Here is a 24,155-nt window from a genome sequence, read left to right as displayed (position 1 = left end):
TGTCTCACTTTCCTCCCTGGGGCTCCTCTTCACCCACAGGATCTCGCTAGTCATCTGACATACAGGCAAATCTGGAACTGAGGGAGGTAAGAGTCCATGGCGCAACCTTGATCAATGGGCACAGGGCCAGTGCATAAACACACTTTACTTCTGTACTTAAGGGAGAAGAGGTAGCAGTGCATTCTACAGTTTCTCAGAGCTGTCCCCAGGATGGAGCCTCAGCAGTGACCAGCCCAACGACACATCTGTGTCTTTCCCTCTTTCCCTGTTCAATCTCCTGGTCCCAACCTAAGTCCTGCTCACTGGAATCACTTTCCAATATAATTATCTTCACGAGGCCTTCATATCAAGAAAATCTCAGGCTAAGACAGTCCTGCTATTTATGTGCTGGTCTTTCCTTTCAGATTCTACTTTCAGTATTTATATATATAAATTACATATTTATTCATATATATATGAAATTATCCATAGTCTCTTCTCTTCTTCATGGCTCCTTCAAGTTAGGAAATTTCTTTCTTTCTTCCTTTCTTCCTTCCTTCCTTTCTTTCTTTCTTCTTCTTTCTTTTCTTTCTTTCTTCCTCCCTCCCTCCCTCCCTCCCTTCCTTCCTTCCTTCCGCTTTCTTTCTTCTTTCTTTCTCTCTCTCTCTCTTTCTTTCTTTCTTCATTTTGAGTATAGTTGACATACAGTGTTACACTAGTTTCAAGTGTACAACACAGTGATTCAACAACTCTATACTGTATGCTATGATCACAAGTGTAGCTACCATCTATCACCCTGCAACACTATTACAGTACCATTGACTATATTCCCTATGTTGTGCTTTTTATCCTTGTGACTTATTCATTCCATAACTGGAAGGCTGTATCTCCTACTCTCCTTCACCCATTTTGCCCATCTCCCCATTCCTTCCCCCCTGGCAAACATCAGTTTGTTGTCTGTATTTATGGGTCTGTTTCTGCTTTTTGTTTGTTTATTTGTTTTGTTTTTTTAAATTCCACATATAAATGAAATAATACAGTATTTGTCTTTCTTTGTCTGACTTATTTCACTTAACATAACCTCTAGGTCCCTCATTCTAGTGTGTGTGTGTGTGTGTGTGTGTGTGTGTGTGTGTATCTCACATCCTCCTTATCCATTCATCTATTGATGGACACAGGTTGCTTCCATATTCTGGCTATTGTAAATAATGCTGCAATAAATATAGGGGTGCATGTATCTTTTTGAATTAGTGTTTTTGTGGGTTTTTTTGAGGTAAATACCCAGTTGTGAAATTATTGGATCATATGGTAATTCAATATTTAATTTTTTGAGAGTCTTTCATACTGTCTTCCACAGAAGCTGCACCAATTTATATTCCCACCAACAGAGCATGAGGGTTCCTTTTTCTCCACATCCTCACCAACACTTGTTAGTTCTTGTCTTTTTGATTTTAGACATTCTGACATTTGTGAGCTCACATCTCATTGTGGCTTTGATTTGCATTTCCCCGATGATTAGTGAGGTTGAGCATCTTTTCATTGTCTGTTGGCCATCTGTATGTCTTCTTTGAAAAAATGTTTATTTGGATCCTCTGCCCATTTTTAAATTGGATTATTTGGGGTTTTTTGGTGTTGATTTGTGTAAGTTCTTTATATATTTTGGATATTAACCTCTTTTGGATGTATCATTTGCAAATATCTTCTCTCATTCAGTAGGCTGCCTTTTTGTTTTGTTGATGGTTTCTTTTACTGTGCAAAGCCTTTTTATTTTGGTGTCATCCAAATAGTTTATTTTTACTTTTGTTTCCCTGACAGAGGAGACATATCCAGAAAAATGTTGCTAAGGCCACCATCCAAGAGATTACTACCTATGTTTTCTTCTAGGAGTTTTATGGTTTCAGGTCTCACATTTAGGTCTTTAATTCATTTGGAGTGTATTTTTGTATGTGGTGTAAGAAAGGGGTCCAGTTGCATTCTTTTGCATGTAGCTGTTCAGTTTTACTGACACCATTTGCTGAAGAGGCTGCCTTTTCCCCCCTGTATATTCTTGCCTCCTTTGTCATAGACTAATTGACCATATAAGTGTGGGTTTAGTTCTGGGCTGTCTATTCTCTTCTATTGATCCATGTGTCTATTTTTGTGCCAGTACCATATTATTTTGATTACTACAGCTTTGTAGTATAGTTTGAAATCTGGAATTGTGATACTTTCAGCTTTGTTCTTCTCTTTCAAGATTGCTTTGGCTACTCAGGGTCTTTTGTAGTTCCATACAAATTTTAGTTTTATTTGTTCTAGTTCTGCGAAAAATGCTGTTGGTATTTTGATAGGGATTACATTGAATCTATAGATTGCTTTGGGTAGTGTGGACATTTTAAGTCAATATAGGAAGTTTCAATCATCAGATTATCCCAGAGTTTCTCTACCAAGGACCTCTTAGACTGCTCTTTCAGTATATATTTGGCTCTCGATTGGCCATGCTGATTATAACTGTTTCTGTATATGTAAGCAAAATCCAGAGATCACATCACTTGTTACAGAATTTCTCTTTGATTCACAAAGTTTACATTGCCACCTCTAGAGCTGGTGGACACAAGATCTTAAATTTTTTTGCATTGGAAAACTGTCATTTGGAGGGTTACAATGAACTGTCATTTTGAAGGTTGTATTTTTAGGGTAAAGATTGTCCTTTAATTCTGGAAGCAACATTTTGATGAACCTTGTGGTAATGTTAATGCATCTACCACTCCCTGATTCCCATTTTATTCATATATATATGTATATATGCAAATGTTTCAGACTGAGATGTTAAATATTCTGTTTTGGAATAAAAATTGAATGTAAGTAGCAAATTATCGACCTGCAACATTAATTTCCCCCCCAAATGTAGATCTAAGCTGTTTTATAACTAAATGTTTTTATTTGCCTTTGGAAAGGAGCAGAGAGATGACAGCCTAGAGAAGCAACAAGATGGCAAGGCATGACCAGCAGAAGAGGAGTATTGTTCCAGAGCCAGAGAATATAAAATTGCCTGGCTAGATGGGGAGAACTTGGGGAACCATTTTTTAGGGGTTCCCAAGAATTACTTGAGGGGGAAAACCTAATGAAATACTGGACTCCTTGATGGCAGTAGAATAGAGACTTAGACTACTATTATTTGGGCATTAATAACTTCTGAAGACTGGAGAAGATGGGGACTTTTTTTAAAATTTAAATTCAATTAAGCCAATGTATTTCGCTCAGCATAATCCCCTCCAGTTCCACCTGTGTCAATGTAAATGGTAAGATTCATCCTTTCTGATGGCTGAGTAGTATTCCATTGTATATATGGACCACATCTTCTTTATCCATTCCTCTGTCGATGGGCATCTTGGCTCCTTCCACAGTTTGACTATGTGGACATTGCTGCTATGAACATTGGGGTGCAGGCGCCCCTTCGGATCACTACGTTGTAGAAGATGGGAACATTTTAATCACACATAATTCCTGATACTCTTGCACATCTCTCTCCTCAACCCCTTTCTTACTTTCTTTTAAAAAAGATTTAATTTATTTAAACTAAACAAAAACAAAAACATTTTACCCATTTCTTCCATCCCTCAACCGCCACTTCTGGGGGGTTATAAATATATATATTTACATTCCACATATAAGAGAGATCTTACAGTTTTTGTCTTCCTTTGTCTAACTTATTTCATTTAGCATAATGCCCTTGAGGTCCATCCATTCATATTGTATTTATGACTAAGTACCTGTGACTGCTTTTGCATTACAATGGCCAGGGTCTTTGCAACAGAGACCATAGGGCCCACTAAGCCTAAAATCTTCATTATCTGGCCCCTTAAGGAAAAAGTTTTCTGTCCTTGCTCTAATTCTAAGTTTAGAAGAAATATAAGAGACAGAGGAACATGTTTGAGTAACAACATGGAGATGTAATCAGCAAAATTCAAAATGTGGAAAACTCTATAAGACAAACAACTTAATTTCTTTAACAAATAAATGCTAGTAAAAGAATTTTTTTTAAAAGAGTGAGAGAGGGAAACTTTAAGAGACACATCAACTTAATGCAATGTGTAGGCCTTTAAGAAAAATCCTGATTCAAAAGTCAACTTAAAAATATGTATGAACAGGGCATCTGGCTGGCTCAGTCAGTTAAGTGTCCAGCTCTTGATTTCAGCTCAGGTCATGATCTCAGGGTTGTGAGATCGAGCCCTTTGTAAGGCTCCATGCTTGTGCCTGCTTAAGATTCTTTCTCTCCTCTCCCTCTGCCCCGCCTCTGCTCACACACTCTCTCTCTTAAAAAAAAAAAAAAGTTTAAATATATGTATGAACAATCAGAGATGTTTAGTACTGACTGAATTTTGATAGTATTAGAGAATTACTGTTAATGGTTCAGTTGTAATAACAGCACTGTTTTTATGTTATTCTTTTAAAGAGTCCTCGCTGTCATGGGGTGGGGAGGGTAAGAAAAGTGGGTATATGCAAAGTAACAATGGCCAGCGAAAGGACAGCTAATTTCTGGTACACAAATCACACTAAATAAAGGGCATTTATTTAGTAGGCTATAGTTACTTATATAATATTATAGTTACCTATAACATATGGGTAAATGGGAGTTCATTAACCTAGTCTACTTTTATATGTTTTTGATATTTTTCTTAATATAAACTTTTACAAGTACCAACATTTTAGGAGAAATTATAAAAATGTATTGAGCGACATTAAGAAAGACATTAAGAAGACCAAAAAGAAGAGGTAGACTATGTTTATAGTTGAAAGACTCAATATTGCAAAACTGTCAGTTCTCCCCAAATTGAGTCCCAGTAGGGCTCACCTCAGGTTTGTCAGCATCCCAGTGGGGGTTTCCTGTCCCAGGTAGCAATTCCCTGCTAATTAGTCTTATCCTCTAAACTGGAAGAGCTCTGTCTCAGGCAACCCAGAGAACTTCTTCACCATCCAGGTGCCTGCAATCCCACACTCTCCAGTGAGGTTTGAAATCCAGCCTTGGGTCCACATTTGCTTGTCCCTTAGATACTCTCCTTCAGCCCTAGGGTCTTTTGAGTTCTTTTTTATGGACTTTTGGTAGCTAATTCCCTATAAATAGTTAATAATTTTTTGTATTTAACAATAATCCAAAATGCTGTGTGGTTTGTTGTCTTCTGAGTGGACCTGACTGAAACACTAGTAGAACTGAAGTTATATAAAATGTAGGACCCAACAATTGTGGTGTGTGTGTGTGTGTGTGTGTGTGTGAGAGAGAGAGAGAGAGAGAGAGAGAGATACAGACAGACAGAGGCAGAGAGAGAGAGAGGGGAACTTGCACATGTATGATAAAGTAGAAATACAAGAATATTCACAGCAGTGTTGTTCAGCATAATCTAAAACTGAAAATAAATCCAATAATCTGTCAATAGGAGACAGACTAGCTGCAGTATGTGAAAGAAAGAGAGGAGTCAAGGATATTGCCAAGATTTCTAAACTGAACAACTGGAAGATGAGAGCTGCCATTCCCTGAGATTGGAAAGTCTGCAAGAGGAGCAGGTTTTGACATTGGAGATAATATCAGAAGCCAGTTTTATACATATTAAGTTTGAGATGCATGTTAGGCATTCAAATGGAGGTGTCAAGTAGGCAGTTGGATACACAAGTCTGGATGACCCTGCCTGGGTTATGGTTGAAATTATATGTTTGCAGGTCCTCAGCATTCGGAGTCCTTACAATCAAGGGATTGGGTAATGCCACCAAATGAGTGAGTGTGGATAGGAAAGAGAAGAGGGCAAAGGACTGAGCTTTGGGATAGTCTTCTTGGATGACTGCCATTATCTCCTCACTCCACCTGCTTTGGTGGTCATTCCCACCCTCCATTCCCATCCCAAAAAGGTCATCTTCTCTTACCATCCAGAGTGATCTTCTAAAAGCATGATTCAGGTTATATGACTCTACTGTCCGAGCCTCTTCAGTGGCTTCCTGTTGCTTGTAGACTAAAGTCCAAACTCCTCACCAAGAAGATCTGGCTCCTCCCCTTGCCTCTACCTTCCTTGACTCTTTCTTTCCCTGTTCTCTACAGACAGTTCCTTCTGCTATGTAGTGCTATTTATTCCTCAAATACATGGATCTTTCTCAGGGCATTTGTGCTAGCTGTTCCTTCAGCCTGGATGGGGAACCTCATCTTTGCAGGGCTTCTTTGCTCCTTCTCTTAATTCAAATTTCAGCTCGAAATGCCACTTCTTCATAGAATTCCTTTCCTGAGCACACTCTTTAAAGTAATTGTCCACTAGCCACTTGAACAGGTCACTCAATAGCACTTTTTCATGGCACTGATATATGACATTATCTTATTTATTGGCACATTGTCTGTCTCCCGTACTAGAATCTCAGCTCCCCATGGCAGTGACATGGTCTTGTTTACTATTGTGTATTCCCAAAACCTTGAACAGCAATGCTACCTGGTAGACAGTCAATAAATATTTGTTGAATAAATAAATGCATGACTTACAGGATTTTGCATCCTTCTTAACATCATTTTTAGCTTCCAAATTTAAGGAGAGAAGCCTGCACAGCCATTTTTTCTTTGTCCAGGCTTCATCTTTCTTCATGTCCTTTTACTTCTTCACCAGCTCCCCCATGGTCACAAAAGCCCAACGGTGCTGTAAAAATATTAGAAAGAATACTTTATTCTGAAGCCTATGAATGAGAGGATTGTGTAAAGAAGTTACTCTAATCTAAACGTCTCTACACAGTGGAATGCAGCTGGTGACTCCAAAGGGGACTGACCCGCCTCTGGAGCAGCCACGCCCTCGGAGGTCTGTGGAGGGGCCAGGCCAGGTCTGGAACTGGTTGAGTGCAGTCATGGAGGTGGCTCTGGAACAGTTCTTCATCTTTGTAGGGCTGCTGGTGTGCCTGGTGTACCTGGTGAAGTGTGTGAGATTCTCCAGATATATTTTCTGGCACTTCCGGAAAGTTTTGCCAAAGTCTTTCTTGAAGTCAATGGGACAATGGGCAGGTAAAGACAGCTTTCCATCTCTTGTTTCTTGTTATGTCTTATTATCATGTATATCTCAAAATATAAATTGCATTTTTTCCTTGTGAGAGCAAAGATGTAATTCTTTTGGGTGACTTTTATTTGGGTGTCTAGAAAGCATGAGTGAAACTGGAATTGTCTAAAACAGAAGATGTGGGGCATGAGAAGAATTAAGTGGAAGAATGCCACCCAATTCTTGCCTCTGTGCTTGTTCCCTCATCCTTATTAGTTGGGTTTTCTCCTTTTTGGAGTTTCTGGTGACACAAATAATAAGTACTGCAGAAATTTCTGCAACCTTTTCTCCAGATTTTTGAAGGCACAGGGTACTGCCATTTTGTGGAAGGGTGTTTCAAAATTCAGAAATACAAATAATTTTACTTCACTTTATTTAAAAAAATTTCTCTGAGCCCTTTCATGAAGTGAGGGTATTACAAAATCAAGGTAACAAAGGTCCCTATAGGAAGACATGTTCGAGATGGTAGTCTGGTTTGTGTCCCAAGTAGATTAATCACTGCCTACAAAAGAATGGGATTTATCTTCTGGAACTACCACGCAGAATTTCAGCCTGATGACTGGGTTTAAGGTGAAAAACATGAGGCTATGGTTTCAGCATCTCTTTGAATGAAGTGATGAGGTTACATGAAGAAATCCAAGGAATCCAGTGACTTAAAAAAACAACCCAAAGAATTTAAACAGCTTTAAAGGTACCATATGCGGCTAAATAGGAGAGATTATAAACAACCTTATAGGGCTTCCAGGTAAGATATAGGATACTGAGTTAAATTTGAATTTTGGATAAATAAGGAATAATTTTTTAGTGTATGACATCCCAAATATTATGCAGGACATACTTATACTAAAAAATTATTTGCTGTTTACTTGAAACTCAAATTGAGCTGGGCATGCTGTATCTTTACTTGCTAAAGCTGGTAACTGTACAACCTTAGTAGCAGATATAAAACAATTGCCATATGGAAGTTGCTTGGAATGAAAAATGTGTTTTTTGAGATTAAGAATTCCTCCTATCAGTGAGGTCATATGATACATGTCTTTCTCTGATTGACTTATTTTGCTCAGCATAACACCCTCCAGTTCCATCCACTTCGTTGCAAGTAGGAGGGATGGGGTGCCTGGGTGATAGACACTGGGGAGGGTATGTGCTATGGTGAGCGCGATGAATTGTGCAAGACTGTTGAATCACAGATCTGTACCTCTGAAAGAAATAATACATTATATGTTAAAAAAAGAAGAAGAAGAAGAAGATAGCAGGAGGGGAAGAATGAAGGGGGGAAAATCAGAGGGGGAGATGAACCATGAGAGACGATGGACTCTGAAAAACAAACTGAGGGTTCTAGAGGGGAGGGGGTGGGGGGATGGGTTAATCTGGTGATGGGTATTAAAGAGGGCACGTTCTGCATGGAGCACTGCGTGTTATGCACAAACAATGAATCATGGAACACTACATCAAAAACGAATGATGTAATGTATGGTGATTAACATAACAATACAATATTAAAAAAAAAGAAAAATGTGTTTTTAACTGTTGCATGTTATGTTTGAAGTGTGTGTGTGTGTCTGTGAACACTCCTTCACTCTTGGGGAAGTATCTCCAGAAAACTTGCCAAATAGCTTGAACTTGAGTGCTCTGGATCCAAATACCCTGCTCCACACAGATCCAAATGCCCACACACTTGGCAGGGGGTGGGGTGGTTCTTAAAAGTCTGTACAAGGGCTGCTCATCAGTGTAAGGCAAAGCCCTTCTGAAAACACACACTCCAAAAGAAGTTCACATGGGGCCAGAGACAAGAGTATTTGTTGACTCACATTAAAAAAACATAATCTTAACCTATTATTTGAGTCAATATTGAGTAGAATTATCACTAGCAAGATTAAAACGTCTTTGAGCATAGGCAGATCTCTGGGAGAGCATATATTTCTGGTGGAGAGCCAGAAGAAAATCCAATTACTAAAGATGAAATTGTTTAACTCCTCAGAACTCTGTGGTTGATTAGGAAATTATGTCACTGGTGTATCTTTATAGAATTGTAGCCCCAAAATCAGATAGCTGGGTTTCAAACCCTGTTGTTCTCATCCTTTTTAGCAATGTGACCTTGACTGAGTTACTAACTTTCTCTCCCTCAGCTTCCTCCTCTATAAACTAAGGAAAACAATGGTCCCTGCATTATAAACTTGCTTTGAATATTAAATGAGATGATGCATCTAAAACACCTGAAACAGTACATGGCAGAAAGTAAGCACTCAATAAAAACCAGCCATTTATTGATGTTATTATCTTAACTATAGTACAGACCCTATACTGGGTGATTTGGAAGATTCCCATAAGGGAGGGGAAGGTGAGGCAGAAGATAACCCTGAGCATAGCACCTGTACCAAGAGGAACAGATAATATGCCTGGATTCACCTAGAAGGCCCCAAGTGAACAAATAAAACTATCAGCCATTATGAAAATGAGAGTGCTCTGGGGCACTTAGGTGGCTCAGTAGGTTAAGTGTCTGACTCTTGATTTCAGCTCAGGTCATGATCTCAGGGTCATGAGATCAAGCAGCAAGTTGGATTCCGTGCTCAGCGTGGAGGCTGCTTGTCCCTCTCCTGCTCCTCCCCACCAACCCCCCACTCACACTCTTTCTCTCTCTCAAATAAATAAATAAAATCTTAAAAAAAAAAAAAAAGAAAATGAGAACACTCTGCCAATGTGTTTCTGGAAGCTTGTACAGCTTGGCTCTTATTCTCTAATAAGCTAAATGTATGTTTTATTCACACTTGGAAAGTATACCCTCTGATTGTTGTTCAAAGGTAAATTGCAGATACATAAATACTTAACTGTAATATAATTTCAAATTGTGACATTCACTCGAATGAAGTTTACCCTAGAACTCAGTCATAAAATATGTGTGTTAATGTTGGATATAAAAGGACTCAGTCAATCTGATCATTACAGGTTAATCAATAGATACCCTGACTGCAGATTCTTCAGGTCCCTTTATTTCATTATATCACTTTTTGGCATTTCTGTGTTTTCCTCTTTGTTAAGTTCCTTATCTCCCATGGACTTTGAGTGCTGCTGTCCTGTGGGGTGGCATGGGAAGAGGGAAACACTTGACTTTTAGGAAGAATCTTGAAATGTCCTTACCGTGAGAGTTGAGTGTGTAGGTAGAGAGATAATAGGGTACACCGTTTGGGGTCTGAATGAAATGTTCCCTGGCTGAGGTTCTTTGTTTCCTTTTGGAGGCTATCTTCCACAACCTTACCAACCCCTCCAAAATAAAAAACAAAAAAACCCCACCAAAACCGAAAGCTTCATGTGGAACATGTAATGAGGGGAGTCAGGGCTGGAAGCTCCAGAGTTGAGTGGAGTAGGGCTGTAGAGCAGAAGGGCACTGCTTTGAAATACTGTGTCTTAGGCAGTAAGCCTGCAAAAAAATGTAGCTGGTGTGAAAGAGCACTTTAAAGATTAAGTCTGTCCTTTAAAACCATCTCTGCTTTTTGCAGTGATCACTGGAGCAGGAGATGGGATTGGAAAAGCATATTCATTTGAGGTAAGTTTCGTTCTTTGAGAATTTCTCCCCCCTTGTATTGAACACACCGTGATCACATGACAGGCACCCCCAACACTATGCTTCTGGTTATGAAAGCCACAGACATGAATTTATGAAGGCAAATATTTTCTATAAAAAAGAAAACTTAAAAATTATAATCTCACTCTCTGGATATCTTTTAAAAAAACACAGTGATATTCAGAGGTGCCAGGATCATCCCATAGGAGTTGTTTTAGGAATTTAGGGGACATTGTTATTTTCTAGTGTAATTGTACCATAAAAGTTCATATGTTTAAATACAATTAAAACTATAAAACACTTTTTATTTATTCTTACATTATAGGTAGGGTATATATTGATTTTTAAAAAATTATTTGTGTAGGCGGGACATATTACCTATGATCATCATTTCAAGAAGATTAATGGGCATTATAAAATATTATGTAAAGGGGTGCCTGGGTGGCTCAGTTGTTAAGCATCTGCCTTCGGCTCAGGTCATGATCCCAGGGTCCTGGGATTGAGCCCCGCATTGGGCTCCCTGCTCTGCGGGAAGCCTGCTTCTCCCTCTCCCACTCCCCCTGCTTGTGTTCCCTCTCTTGCTGTGTCTCTCTCTGTCAAATAAATAAATAAATAAAATCTTTAAAAAAATATTACATAAAGAGAGGATATGATAGGGCTGAGAGTCACTGGAATTCGATTAGTGTCTCTGAGTATTTCCTTCCAGGCTTTGTGTTTATCTGCAGATAGATAGATATATGGGTAGTTATAGTTTTTAAAAATGCCCTTATAGTATATGTAGTTTTGTATGTTGCCATTGCTGTTATGATGATTATTCTTACAAATTCCGCATTTTCATTCATGAAATATTGTGTCCTGGAATTCCTATTATTTTATTTCTTCATCCTGCCCTATTACACTGACCTCTAGAATCACGTAAAAGACAACAAAAGAAATAGAATCCTTGAAATTACAAAAGGAGGAAAAAATCAATAATGCTTAAAAATATAATGAGAAGCACTTCAGTTACAAAAACTGCATTCAACGACAGGCAGGACCCATGCATCCTCTTGTCCCCAAAGGCCTGAGTCATGATAGACACCAAAACATCTTGTGTGAAGTGGACAGTGCAAGGTATATCAGCGGCACTGTTTCAGGTCTGTCCCCCAACTTCCAAGGATACTTTCTTTGGTATGGACATTCTGCTTCAACTCTTTTTTGGGCTAAAGAGTTCTTTGCTCTTACCCTAATTTGTATATAGCAACTCTCTGATGACTGCTAGTGCCCAACACTCAGAAGACAGGTGGTCATATTTGAGTGTGGAGGTTAGGGAGACCACTCAGCAACCACTTTCCAAAGCCTTGTGTCTTCCTCACCCAAAAATCAGAAGGAAAGCTTTTCCAGCTATTTGCATTAGAACTATATCACCTTTTATATAACTCTTTTCCACCTTAGACCAGGTTTCTGGAGAGGGCCTAACCCCTCATCCAAAAGATCCATGGCCTTACCTCTTTCTTAGTTCTCTGGATTGCCTTGAAATCCAGGTTCTTTCTTCATGATTTTCCAGATTCTTTCTTCAAAGTCATGCTGACCTGACCTACTAATGGTCCCCCTTGGTGGTTTAAGACTCGGGACACTTTTCTTTCTACTTAGAGGAGACCATGTGAAAACTTAGCCATTCATTTCTTCACTGTTTCCAAAAGCAATGGCCTGGGGGTCAGGAACTGTGGGTTCCTGTCCTCGCTCTAGCACTAACTGTCTGGAGATTTTGGACAAGTTGCCCATCCTCTCTGGGCTTTTGTGTCTTTATCAGGGCAAAAGGTACCTCCTCAACTTCTAAGTTGTTTCTGTTCTAACTAATTCTTGCTTTGCTCTTTCTTGTAGAATCTTTTTCTTCATTTCCTGTTGTTCTTTTCTAAGTCTGTGTTAAACAGTTTTCTGGGTTCCTTACTTCTCCTTCATTCAGGCTCTTCGCCTTCCAGAGAGCCTGTTCTGGTCTGCTTGCTAACTGCTTCTCCAAGAAAAGCAGTTCAGAGTGAGATGCTGCAGATCGACCAACCTAAGGGTTAAGAGCCCAAGGTTGGGAATCAATCAGACATCTGTGTGTTCAAACCCTGCTTCATATGCTTACTGCAGAATTCCCACATCAATAAACTGGAGGCCCTGGTAATCCCACTGCAGCTTTTGTAAAGGTTTAATGGGATGAAGTGGGCAAAATGCTTTGCCTAGAGTAAGCTCTCCAAGGTTAGCCTATTATTACTGGATGTTTAAACTGTTCTTCCTTTCCCAGATACCGTGTTTTTTGAGAGGGACAATGTATTGTACTTACCCATATTTGTACTCTTCCCTTTATTCTTTCTTTCCCCCTGATATTCCAAGTTTTGTTCTTTTGTCATATCCTTTCTGTTTAGAGAACTACCTCTAGCTATTTTTTAGAGTAGGTCTCTTTGTTTTCCTTCATCAGAGAATGTCTCGATTTCCCCTTCATTCCTGAAGGATAATTTTGCTGGGTATAGGATTTAGCACTGACAGTCCTTTGCTTTCAGCACTTGCAAAATGTTGTGTGGTTTTCTCTCTCACTGCTTTCAGGACTTTTCCCCTTGACTTTAGCTTTCTTTCTTTCTTTCTTTTTTTTTTTTAAAGATTTTATTTATTTATTTGACAGAGAGAGAGATAGCGAGAGCAGGAACACAAGCAGGGGGAATGGGAGAGGGAGAAGCAGGCTTCTTGCCGAGCAGGGAGCCCGATGTTGGACTCGATCCCAGGACCCTGGGATCATGACCTGAGCCGAAGGCAGACGCTTAACGACTGAGCCACCCAGGCGCCCTTGACTTTAGTTTTCTTAGTTATGATGTTTCTTGGAGTGGATTTCTTTAGGTTTATCTTGTTTGAGGTTTGCTCAGCCTCTTGAATTCTTTCATTATTCTTTGAATACTTTTTCTGCCCAGCCTTCTTTTCTTTTTCTGGGACTCCAATCACATGGATGTTAGATCTTTCTTAGAGTCTAATGGGTTTCTGAAATGCTGTTCATTTTCTTCATTGTATTTTTTTCTGTTGTTTAGAGTGGGTAATTTCTATTTTTTTATCTTTAAATCCACTGATTCTTTCCTTGGTCCCCTCCATTCTGCTGAGCCCATCCATTGAGTTTTTAATTCATTTATTTTATTTTCAGCCCTAAAGTTTCCATTTGGTTCTTCTTTATATCTTCTATTTCTTTACTGAAACTTTCTCTTTTTGCATTTGTTTTAAAAATGTTTGTAATTGCTTGTCAAAGCATTCTTAGGATGGCTGTTTTAGAATCCTAGTCCAAGGGACGCCTGGGTGGCTCGGTCAGTTAAGTGTCTGCCTTCGGCTCAGGTCATGATCCCAGAGTTCTGGGATTGAGTCCCGCATCGGGCTCCTTGCTCAGTGGGGAGCCTGCTTCTCCCTCTGCCAAAGAAATAAATAAAATCTTAAAAAAATAATAAAAAATAAAATCCTAGTCCAAGAAGCCTAACATCTGTGTCATCTTAATGTGGCCATCTATTGAATGTTTTTATCTCACTCAAATTGAGATCTTCCTGGTTCTTGGTACAATGAGTGACTTTTGAATTGTAGTCATTTTTAGTTTTCTGTTATGAGACTCTGGATCTTATTTAAATCTCTTTTGGGTCTGTACCAACACTGCTTCAGCGGAGGGAGGAGGGGGTGCCAGCTTGTTCCTACCAGGTAAGGTAGAAGCCCAGGCTTTCTACTTGGCCTCCGTTACAGGGGTGGGGGGGGGATGCTGCCTCCTTGTTACTGCTGAGTGGGGGTGGGAGTGCTCGCTCCCTACTGGGCCATTCAGGGTGGGAGAGGCAAGAGTGCTTCCTTACTGCTCCCCAGGAGGCTGCCAGTGGTATTTGGAGGAGGTGGCCTCACCACCACTTGGGTGGTAGTGAAAGTCCTGACTCTCCGCTAGGCTTCCTCCTTTATCATTGCAGGGGTAGGGTGAAGAGAGGGAAGGGAAAGGTTGCCTTGACACTGCCAGGTGGAAGTAGGAGTTCAGGTGTGCTGACATGGGAGGGGGTGGCTGGGATGGATGTTCTACCTCCCCACTCAGCCTTCCCTGATGCCAACCTGGCCGGGGGGGGGTCTCACCAGTGTGGAAGTCTCAGCTCCTGACTCAGCCTTTGGGGGTGGGGGTGGGGTGGGACCATGGGGTGTGTGTTTGTTTGTTTTTGAGCTGTTTACCTGGAGTAAAGCAGTTCTTTTCTGAAGTTTGCTGCCTTGCTAGGCTGTCTCTTTTCTTGTCCTTTGGTTAGAGAGAGCAGGCTTTTGTTGGGACTTCTTAGGTCTGTACCTGTGGTGTTTCTGAATTGCCAGCTTTTCCACCAATAAGTCTGGGATATATGAGACAAAAAGAAAACCCAGGAACTCACCACTGTGCTGTTTCTTGGGTCTTGAGGCCCCTTGCTCATCTTCTCCCTATCTTTTAGAGTCATTTGATCTTTATGTATTATGTCCAGGTTGCACAATTAAGTTGCATATCATGGTAGGAATGGGGAAAAGTACTTCTCCATCTTTCTGGGAGCCTATTCTATATTGCATTTTAGCTTAATCTGTATTTATATTTAGTGTGGCAAGAGAGGCTTTGCCTCCTGCTAAGGGAATTTCAAGTAGTACTGGAAGAAGGTGGAAAACAATTGTGGTGAGGGACGGGCTGGGGGAGGAAGAGCGAGACGGGTCCACTATTCCCTCCCTCTGAGGCCGCTCCTTTCACACCAGTTTTGCTCCTTTAGCACCTGAATTTCTTTTATTCACTGCCATACAGAGGAGGTCTTGTTTTCCCTGGCGTTCCTACCACCTGTTACAGATTAGCAGCAACAAGCACTTTCCCTGAGGCAGGCCCTAACATAAAGAAGGGAACAGTGCACATTCATCTCTGCCGCAGCCCTTCTGTAGGACGGTGCCACAGTGCATTCTGGGAAAGGGAGGGCTTCTGCCCCTCAACTCCCTGAAGGAAAAGAGGCAAAACCTGTGTATGGAGCCTGTCAGCTGGGACATTCTAGAAATAAAATTGAGTCTTGCTTAAGTGGACATAGGGAACAATCCTAGCCCAGACAACTGTTTTCCGCGCCCCCCTCGTGGCCCAGACCGCTTCACATAGAAACTTTAAAATGTCTGCGGCTCTTGAGAGGAATGGCACGACTCAGGAGAGGCTGGAAGCCCACCAGGAAGCAAACATCCTTCGTGCTGAAAATGCAAATTGCTTTCCATTTAATGGACAATCTTCTCTTCAGGAGGCTGATGAAGTGAATTGTGAGACAAAGGTGCTTAATTCTTTGGCCGCCATGTTGATGGATTCCAAGGCTCAAAATGAGGGTTTGGAGGTGCGTGTGGGAGTGTTTTCCATACGGAGAGAGAGAGAAAACTCTGCGATATCATTCGCAGGGTCAGTCATTTTTTTTTTTTAACATTTTATTTATTTATTTTGATAGACACAGGGAGAGAGGGAACACAAGCAGGGGGAGCGGGAGCGGGAGAAGCAGGCTTCGCGTGGAGCGGGGAGCCCGATGTGGGGCTCGATCCCAGGACCCTGGGATCATGACCTGAGCTAAAGGCAGACGCTTAATGCCTGAGCCACCCAGGTGCCCCAGGGTCAGTCTTGAAATGGGACAGTCCTGGTTTTTTATTTTTTAATCTTTTAACCTTCCATTTATTTTTAAAAATTTAAGTGGACTTAATTTTTTTAGAACAGTTTAAGGTTGACCACAAAATTGAGTGGAAGGTACAGAGAGTTCCCATATCCCCTCTATCCCCAAACATGTGTAGCCACACACTATTGACATCCCCCACTAGAGTGACCTTTGTTAGGATGGATGAACCTCCACTCACACTTCATTACCACCCAGAGCCCATAGTTTACTTCAGGGTTCACTCTTCTTGGCTTGATTTTTCTGTGGTGGTGGTTTTTTTAGAGGAAAGCACAAGACATGCACAGCTGAAGATGTTTTTGTTTTAGAGAACCTTCTTCCACTTTCCCTCCTTTGCTCAGTCTGGCCAGAATTTAGCTTTATCTAGAGTCACTCAAAATCGACATCATAGTCTTTGAGAGATTTTCTGTGGTTTTTAGGACCTTTTAAATAATAGCTGTGTTCCAGCCGAACTATCAGTAAATACACTTTTTTTGTATGTCATGTTTAAATGTCGTAGGATATTGACTATTGGAAGGGAACAACAGATGTAGAGGATCACCCTTAATTATCTTTTTTGTATATCTGGATATTGATTGACTATTTTTTATAAAGTGAAACCTCACTGTAGAGATTCTAGGCCAGAGGTTGGGCTTGTGATGATCTTTTATGGCTGAAGATCACCAGTTAGAGTGAATGTAAATTTATTTTAAAATACTTCAGCTGAAATGATAATGATAGCATGTGGGTCAGTTTTCTATTTTACACAGCTTCTTGAGATTTAACTCACAATCCATAAAATCTACCTGTTTTAAGTATATAATTAAAGGATTTTTAGTAACCAAGTGTTCATCTTCATCACCATCCAGTTGTAGAACATTTCCATCACCCTAATAAGATTCCAGTAAGATCCCTCATGCCTGGTTACAATTAATTCCCTATTCCTATCCCAGCCCTGGGCTGCCATTGATCTTTTTGAACATTTTGTACAAATGCTACCACACAATATGTAGTCCTTTTTGACTGGTTTCTTTCATTTAGCATGTTTTTGAGGTTCATCAGTGTTGTAGTATGTGTTGGCCATGTTTCCCTTTTTATTGCAGAATAATATTCCATTGTATGGATATACCCAATTTATTTACTTCCCAGTTGATGAATGCTTAGTTTGTTCCCATTTTTTGGCTATATCGATCTTTCTCAACTTATAATGGGGTTACATCCCTATAAACCCATTGTAAGTTGAAAATATCGCAAGTAGAAAATGCACTTAACGTCCCTAAACTACTGAACATCATGGCTTAGCCTAGCCTGCCTTAACTGTGCTCAGAACACTTATATTAGCTTATAGTTGGGCAAAATCACCTAACGCAAAGCCTATTTTATAATAAAGTATTGACTACGTCAAGTAATTTATGGAATGCTGTACTGAAAGTGAAAAACGGAATGGTTGTGTGGGTGCAGAATGGTTGTCAGTGTTACGGGCCCCTCACCCTCATGATCGCTGGCTGATGGGAGCTGTGGTGGCTGCCGCCTAGCGTCATGAATGAGGATCATACCGCATATCACTAGCCCTGGAAAAGATCAAAATTCAGAGTATGGTTTCTACTGAATGTGTATCACTTTCGCGCCATTGTGAGGTTGGTAAATCCGAAATCAAATCATCATAAGTCGGGGACCATCTGTATAATAATGCTGCTGTGAGCATTCATATGCAAGTTTTGGTGTGAATATACACTTCCCTTTTTCTTGGGTAGATTACCTAGGAGTGGAATTGCTGGCTCGTATGGTAAATTTCTGTTTAAGTTACGTGAGTCTTAGTCCACATTTCTGCAGTGGTTGGTTATCAGTTAAAGCTAACGCCCAGAGGTGGTGTGTGTTGGGTTTCTTCTTGCCCGTCCAGATCTACTCTCTGTCCTTCCTCACCCTGCTCTGTGCCCCAGGAGGCTGACCTGCCCCAACGGGCTCAGCTGGACTCTGGTTTCAGCTGGGTTTGACCAGTGGGAGACTCTGGCAACAGATGAGGCGGGAGGAGAGCGGGGTTCTTTTCCAGTTGTCTCCCTGCGGGTCTAGGGTCCTGGCTGTGTCCTTCTGCTGCAGGTATAACTCTGTTAGGCGGCCCTTTGCACATAGCAGCCTTCTCCAGTTCTGGCCACTGTTCATTCCCCAGCCCTTTGGGGCACACAGGTGACAGAGGCTGTGCTGTTATTAGCCCCAGAGTATTGTCGTTTCCTTACACCGTACCCATACATTGTAAAAACATCCTTTTATTAAACTCTCCTCAAGTTACCCAACTAGGCTGTGCTATCTGTTTCTAGCCAGGACCCTGACTAAATCCAGTGTTCAGTTAATTTTTAAAGATGCTAAATTAGAGTTCATCAACCTTTATGCTTCAGTTAACTGGACTTTCATTAGACGGTCTTCCCTTAGCCTAACAGATGTTATAAATAATTTCCTGAAGAAATGCAGTTCAAGATATGCGGATTGGCTAGAAATCTTGTACAGTCACTTCCACCCTTGTAGGAACAAATATGTCAGATCTGTGAGTGCAGCAGAGTAGGCCCTTGGCCTTGAGCTGATTTAGTCTCTTTAGTTGCTTTGTGGAGGATTCCTGACTCCACTAGAGGGTTGACCATATCCTGTCTCCAGCAGGCGAGCATTATCATATTTACCTGGGATGAGCTGTATGCAAGGCACTCACAGAGTGCATAAGGGACGGAGAGCTGGGACTCCACAAACCTCTAAGACCAGGTTCATGACTGTTTTGATGCCGGCCTACTAATAAATGTTTCTGGGTGGCAGGGTTTGGTTGGAGCCTTGCTTGCATTTTGTAACACACCATCTGCTGGCTGGGTTGTGGGGGAGGAGAGCTGTAGTCTTAATCTACCTCTGATTACTGGAGGCTACAAGAAAATCCCAATAACTACAAACACCCAAGTAGGCTTAGGTCAAAGACATCGAATTTACTGCCTCCCAGGGTTCCAGCCATTCAGGGTTCCCAGTGCGTGCTGCCCGGTCACAGGCAGGGCTCCCTAAGGGAGCAGATATAGCTGCTCTGGCTGGTGCAAAAAGCCAACCAACTAACCCTAAACAGGGCCAGCCCCTCTGGCTTCCCAGCTGAGCTCCACACAGCACCCACCCACTCCCCACACATGTCCTTCTCCCTCCTTAACCCTGGGCCACCACTAATCTGGTCCCCATTTCTATAATTTTGTTACTTCAAGAATGTTATATAAATGGAATCATACGCTATGAGACCTTTTTGGATTGACTTTTTTTTTTTTTTTTCCACCCAGCACAGTTCTCTAGAGATCTGGGTGGATTCTTGTATCAATAGTCTGTTCCATTTTATGGCTGAGTAGTATTCCATGGTATGAATGTGCCAGTCTAACTAGTCGTCCACTAAAGGGCATCTGGGTTAGGTTGTTTCCAATTTTTGGCAACACGAATGAAGCTGCTATAAACATTTGTATATAAATTTTTGTGTGAAGAGAAGGTTCTATTTTTCTGGGATAAATGCTCAGGAGTGCAATTGCTGGGTGGTGGGATAGTTGCGTGATTAGTTGGTTAGTCTTTTTTTTTAAGTTTTAAGTTTTGCCTAATTATTTCCCAGAGTGACCATACCCTACCCACCAGCAACGGATGAGTAATCCATTTTCTTCACATGCTCTCCAGCATTTGGTGTTGTCCCTATTTTTTATGATTGCCGTTCTGAGAGCTGGGTACTGATGTCTCATTGTGGTTTTAATTTGCCTTTCTCCGATGGCTAATGATGTTTACATACATTTTTTTTTTTTAATTTAAAGAGATGTAAAGAAGAAAACAGCAAAGGTTGTCATCTACTTTTTGTTTCTCTGATGTATGTGTTCTTTATTACTGCCCAGAGAATACTGGAAGCAAAACGCATGACTAAAAATTATGTGGTTTCATTCCTCCACCTCTGGGCAGTTCCAGTGGTGCTCCCCAACATCTGGGACGGCTGCCACTGCAGGCGGGGCTCCCAGCCCCAGTGTGGCCGACAGGGGCATAGTGCTTCTGCCGTCCGTGTTCCCGGCAGCCAAGGTACTGGCATGGAGCTGGCCCTTGGATTAAAATCACTTGGCCAGCTCTGCCTCAGACCAACCCAAGAAAAAGAGCTGCTTTGCTCTATTTTTGAGTGTCCTCACACATTTATTTGGCAATTATGGTCTTTTCGGCAAGGAAATTCTTCTTCCTAATGTCTAAATGCCTCTCCTCTAAAGTACTCCTGTTGCGCTCTCACATTATTCTCTTTCCTTAAGAGAATATTCTCTTGCCTTAAGTGAAAATAGCAGCTTTTAATTAGTTTTATGTTCCCCTGGACTCATTGCCTTGTTACTGAGCGGCTTGACCTCAACCCTATAATTTCTGACCCAGGCTTTGACTATCCCATGTTACTGGAGTGTGCATGTGTGCGAGACAGAGAGAGAGACAGAGATGGATCAGACAGGAGTGTATATAATCCATAGACGTGATTACAAAAAGTCATAAAATGAGAAATGTGTCCCTTATCACTCAGCTTAAGAATGAGAACATCCCCAGCATCCTTGAAGCCTGCCGTCCGGTCACATATGTCATGTCTTTGTGTCCCCCCTCTGTTACCCCCACAAATAGAAGCATGATCATGAACATCATGTTAACAATTTTCTGACTTAAAAATAAAAGTTATATTACACATGCACGTATCCCTAAACAACATATTGGTTGCAGTGTTTGTTTTGAACCTAATGTGAATTGATTCATTTGTCTTCTGTAATCTGTTTCTTATTGGTCATTATTATGCTTTTGAGGTTCATCCATATGGATGTGTGTAGAACACAGTTCATTCATTTTCAGTATTGTATAATATTCTGTGACATACATATATCCCAATTTATTATACTTTGTTTTGTTGATAGACATTTTTGCTGGTACAAACACTTTGTCCATGCCTCCTGAAGGTCTTGTGCAAGAGTTGAGAACATGCCCCGGGGCAGAATTGCTGGCCTGTAGGTTATGCATTGTCAACATATCCAGATAATGCCAACTAGCTTCCAAAGTTTTGGTGTCAAAGTTATATTGACCTCATAAACTGAATGGGGAAATTTTACCTTTTTTTCATAGTTGAAAAAGATTGCACAATTTAGGCATGATCCTTTTTTTTTTTTTTGGATATTTGATAGAACTTATCTGTAAAACCATCTGTCAGTGGAGTTTTCTTTGTGGGACAATTTAAACTACTCATTTATACCATTGTCAGTATCACCTTATTATTATTGTTATTTTTAGTGGTTATAGAACTATTTGAATTTTTAATTTTTTCTTGTATAAGTTTTGGAAATTTATGTTTTTCTCAAAATATATTTATTTCACCTAAGTTTTAAAATTTATTGGCATAATTTTTTTGTAGCATTCTCTTCCTATGTTCAAAAAGTGAAAGCAGGAAAGGAATTTAGTCCAAGGTTGTCATTTGGTTCACAAAATACCTGAGAATGTTCAGAAAGTGAGCAGAAGTATCGAGAGGTTAGGCAGTGGGGGACACAGCCGGGTCACCCCATAAAGCAAGTTGCACCAGGGCGTTTACTCTCTCCCCACTACACTCTCCCCGCTTTCTCTCTACTTTCCGGAATTCCAATTACTCAGATGCCGTTTTTTTTTTTTTTTCCTGGAACTCCTATTATTCAGATCCTGAAATCATCCTCTACTTGTCTCTTTTTTCCCCTCACAATTTCCATTTTGTCTCTGCTTTCCTTTCTGCAAAAGGATTGCATTCATTTTATCCTGTTTTATTGAACTTTTCACTTTTTGCCATTTGCTTTTGAAATTTCAAATTTCTAAAAATTTAAGAATGAAAATTTTTTAAGAAATGAGAAATTGTTTCCATTTCTGAGAGCTCATTTGTGTTTTGTTTGCGCCTTTGTGGAGCAGCCTGTTCTTTGAAGAGAGTAACAGCTTCTCTTATCCCTCTGGGATAGATATATATATATTTTTTCTTTTTTTTTTTCTGCTTTCAAAAAACTGTTTTTCTCCTTCCAAGTTGCCTTTTTTTTTTTCCCTGTTTGGCTCTCTATCTTTCACGTTAGCAGCTTTCCATAGATAACCCTTGGTCTGTCCGGGTTTGAGAGCTGGCTGAGGGGGATGAGAACTCTGGCTGGACTGTCTGAGCGCGCAGGGGGGCGCAGGGGAGGCTCGGAGCTGAGTGTGAGTGGCTCATGCTGCGTGCTGGGGAGCCCCCAGCCAGTGTCTTGATGTGGGTGAGATTCCCCAAAGAAGAGCTAACCTCCTGCCTGAATAGCAAAGCCCTGGCTGCCATCTTTCTGGAGTTGGAACTGGTAGGGGCATAGTTTGGGCATCCCCTTGCTCTCAGAGAGGACCCCTGTGTTCAACATGTGGCACGGAGGTGGGCATCTAGGGCTCTAATGGCTTCTCCAACAGCTCTTACCCAATTCCCCCCCCCCCATTTAGCTCCCCCTTTGCCCCAGCTTTGGTGCCGGCAGTGCCTGGGACTTTTGAGGATATTAGTGGTATCAATTTTCCCATTTCTGTTGTAAGATTTGGGATTCTGTCAGTCTACTTTCTAGGAACCAAAAATTTGGGGTTGCTCTTGTCTCTTTTTACTCCCTGTGGATTTATGTTTTTCTTGAAAGAAGTTGTTTCCCATTTAATGGGATTTCAGGAGGTAGCAAAATTAACTATTGTGTTCAGTTCCCTCTCTTAACCCCCTTTCTGTATTTTAAATCTCAGCTGGATCTCTAATTATGCCCACCTTTTCATTCCTAATATTGCTTACGGTTTACTTGTGCCTTCTCTCTTTTTGATTAATTTTCCTGGAGATTTGCCAGTTTCATCCATTTTTTTGGAAAGACTCAACTTTTGAAAGAATGTTACCTGCAGTTGTTTAGTGTATATACATGCCTATTAGATCAAGTGTATTATTTATGTGAATTCAATACCCTGTATCCTTACCAAATGTTTGTGTGTATCACCCAACAACTACCAAAAAGGGAAATTAAAATCTCCTGTTCTGATGGTGTATTTTTCAACTTTCCTTAGGTTATTCTATTAGGTGATCCAGGATTAGAATTTCTATATCTTTTTGATGACCTGAACTTTTTACTAGTCTTTATTTCTAGTAACACTTACATGCTTTAGTAGCCGTTTTGATTGACATTAATAAAGCTATGCCTTTTTTCTTTTTGGTTGGTATTCACCTTATGTATAAAATTGTTTTCTCCTTTTAGTTTCAACCTTTCTGTGACCTTACGTTTTAGGTGTATTTCTTGAAAATATCATAAAGTGAGATTTAAAAACTCCGCTCTGATATTCCTTGTCTTTACTAGAACATGGTAGTCCAGTCATTTCTGAAATCTTGTAGATATTAGGGTTATAGTCTAACTGTTGTGGCCCTTTAGCCAAATAACTTAAAGGATTGACCAATATTTTATCTTCAGTGTTGTACAAACACAATTCTCAAACAAAGATATGTGGTAGCACTTGTTAAAGTTTTATTCAACTTAGTAAGGAAGGATCCAGTAGGAACCCAAACTGCTGACTTCAGAGTGTTTGAGAAATAAGGATTTAAATAGTCAGTTGGAAAGGAATGCGCAATAATATTGCCAAGTTAGGTACTAGATGGGCCAACTTTCTACAGGGTAATAACTATGCCACCTCTGGGTTAGTTTTTCTGCCAGACTATGAAGTCCTGACAAGTCCTCTGTCCCTAACTTTGCTGGCTGTGAGCTGTCTGTTCTTTCTTTGGCTAAGGACTGTTAAAATTCTGTTAACAGCACAGTTACATGACCCAAAGTCTCAGTTGAGGTCAAGGCTTCTTAGAAAACATTCTAGGGTGATCTTAAAAAAAAAAAAATCAAGCAATCATCATTTTGCCTGTATTTAAGTTTGGGATGAAGTTTTCTTTCACAATTTAACATGGAAATATAAAATTCTTTGTCAGAA

At 40.5% G+C, this 24,155-nt stretch overlaps 1 protein-coding gene across 7 annotated transcripts in view; it reads left to right on the top strand.

Moving 5' to 3' along the window:
* The first annotated feature begins 6,752 nt into the window (after positions 1-6,752).
* The window catches only part of HSD17B3 (hydroxysteroid 17-beta dehydrogenase 3), a 41,663-nt gene continuing 24,260 nt past the window's right edge, over positions 6,753-24,155 (top strand). For 6 of the 7 annotated variants that reach the window (XR_004073131.2, XR_014139974.1, XR_014139973.1 and 3 more), the window contains exons 1-2: positions 6,753-6,979; positions 10,508-10,554. Coding sequence is in view for 1 of the 7 variants with exons in the window: in XM_006749703.3 (XP_006749766.1) it covers positions 6,826-6,979; positions 10,508-10,554 (201 nt within the window). In the remaining 6 variants the exon portion in view is untranslated. The remainder of the gene's footprint in view (positions 6,980-10,507; positions 10,555-24,155) is intronic. The other variant, XM_006749703.3, reaches the window with a different exon arrangement.

This window comes from Leptonychotes weddellii, chromosome 14 (genome assembly GCF_054177405.1).
Source record: "Leptonychotes weddellii isolate Sample4059 chromosome 14, ASM5417740v2, whole genome shotgun sequence".
NCBI classification, from domain to species: domain Eukaryota; kingdom Metazoa; phylum Chordata; class Mammalia; order Carnivora; family Phocidae; genus Leptonychotes; species Leptonychotes weddellii.
This window is presented reverse-complemented; position numbering and strand designations above follow the sequence as displayed.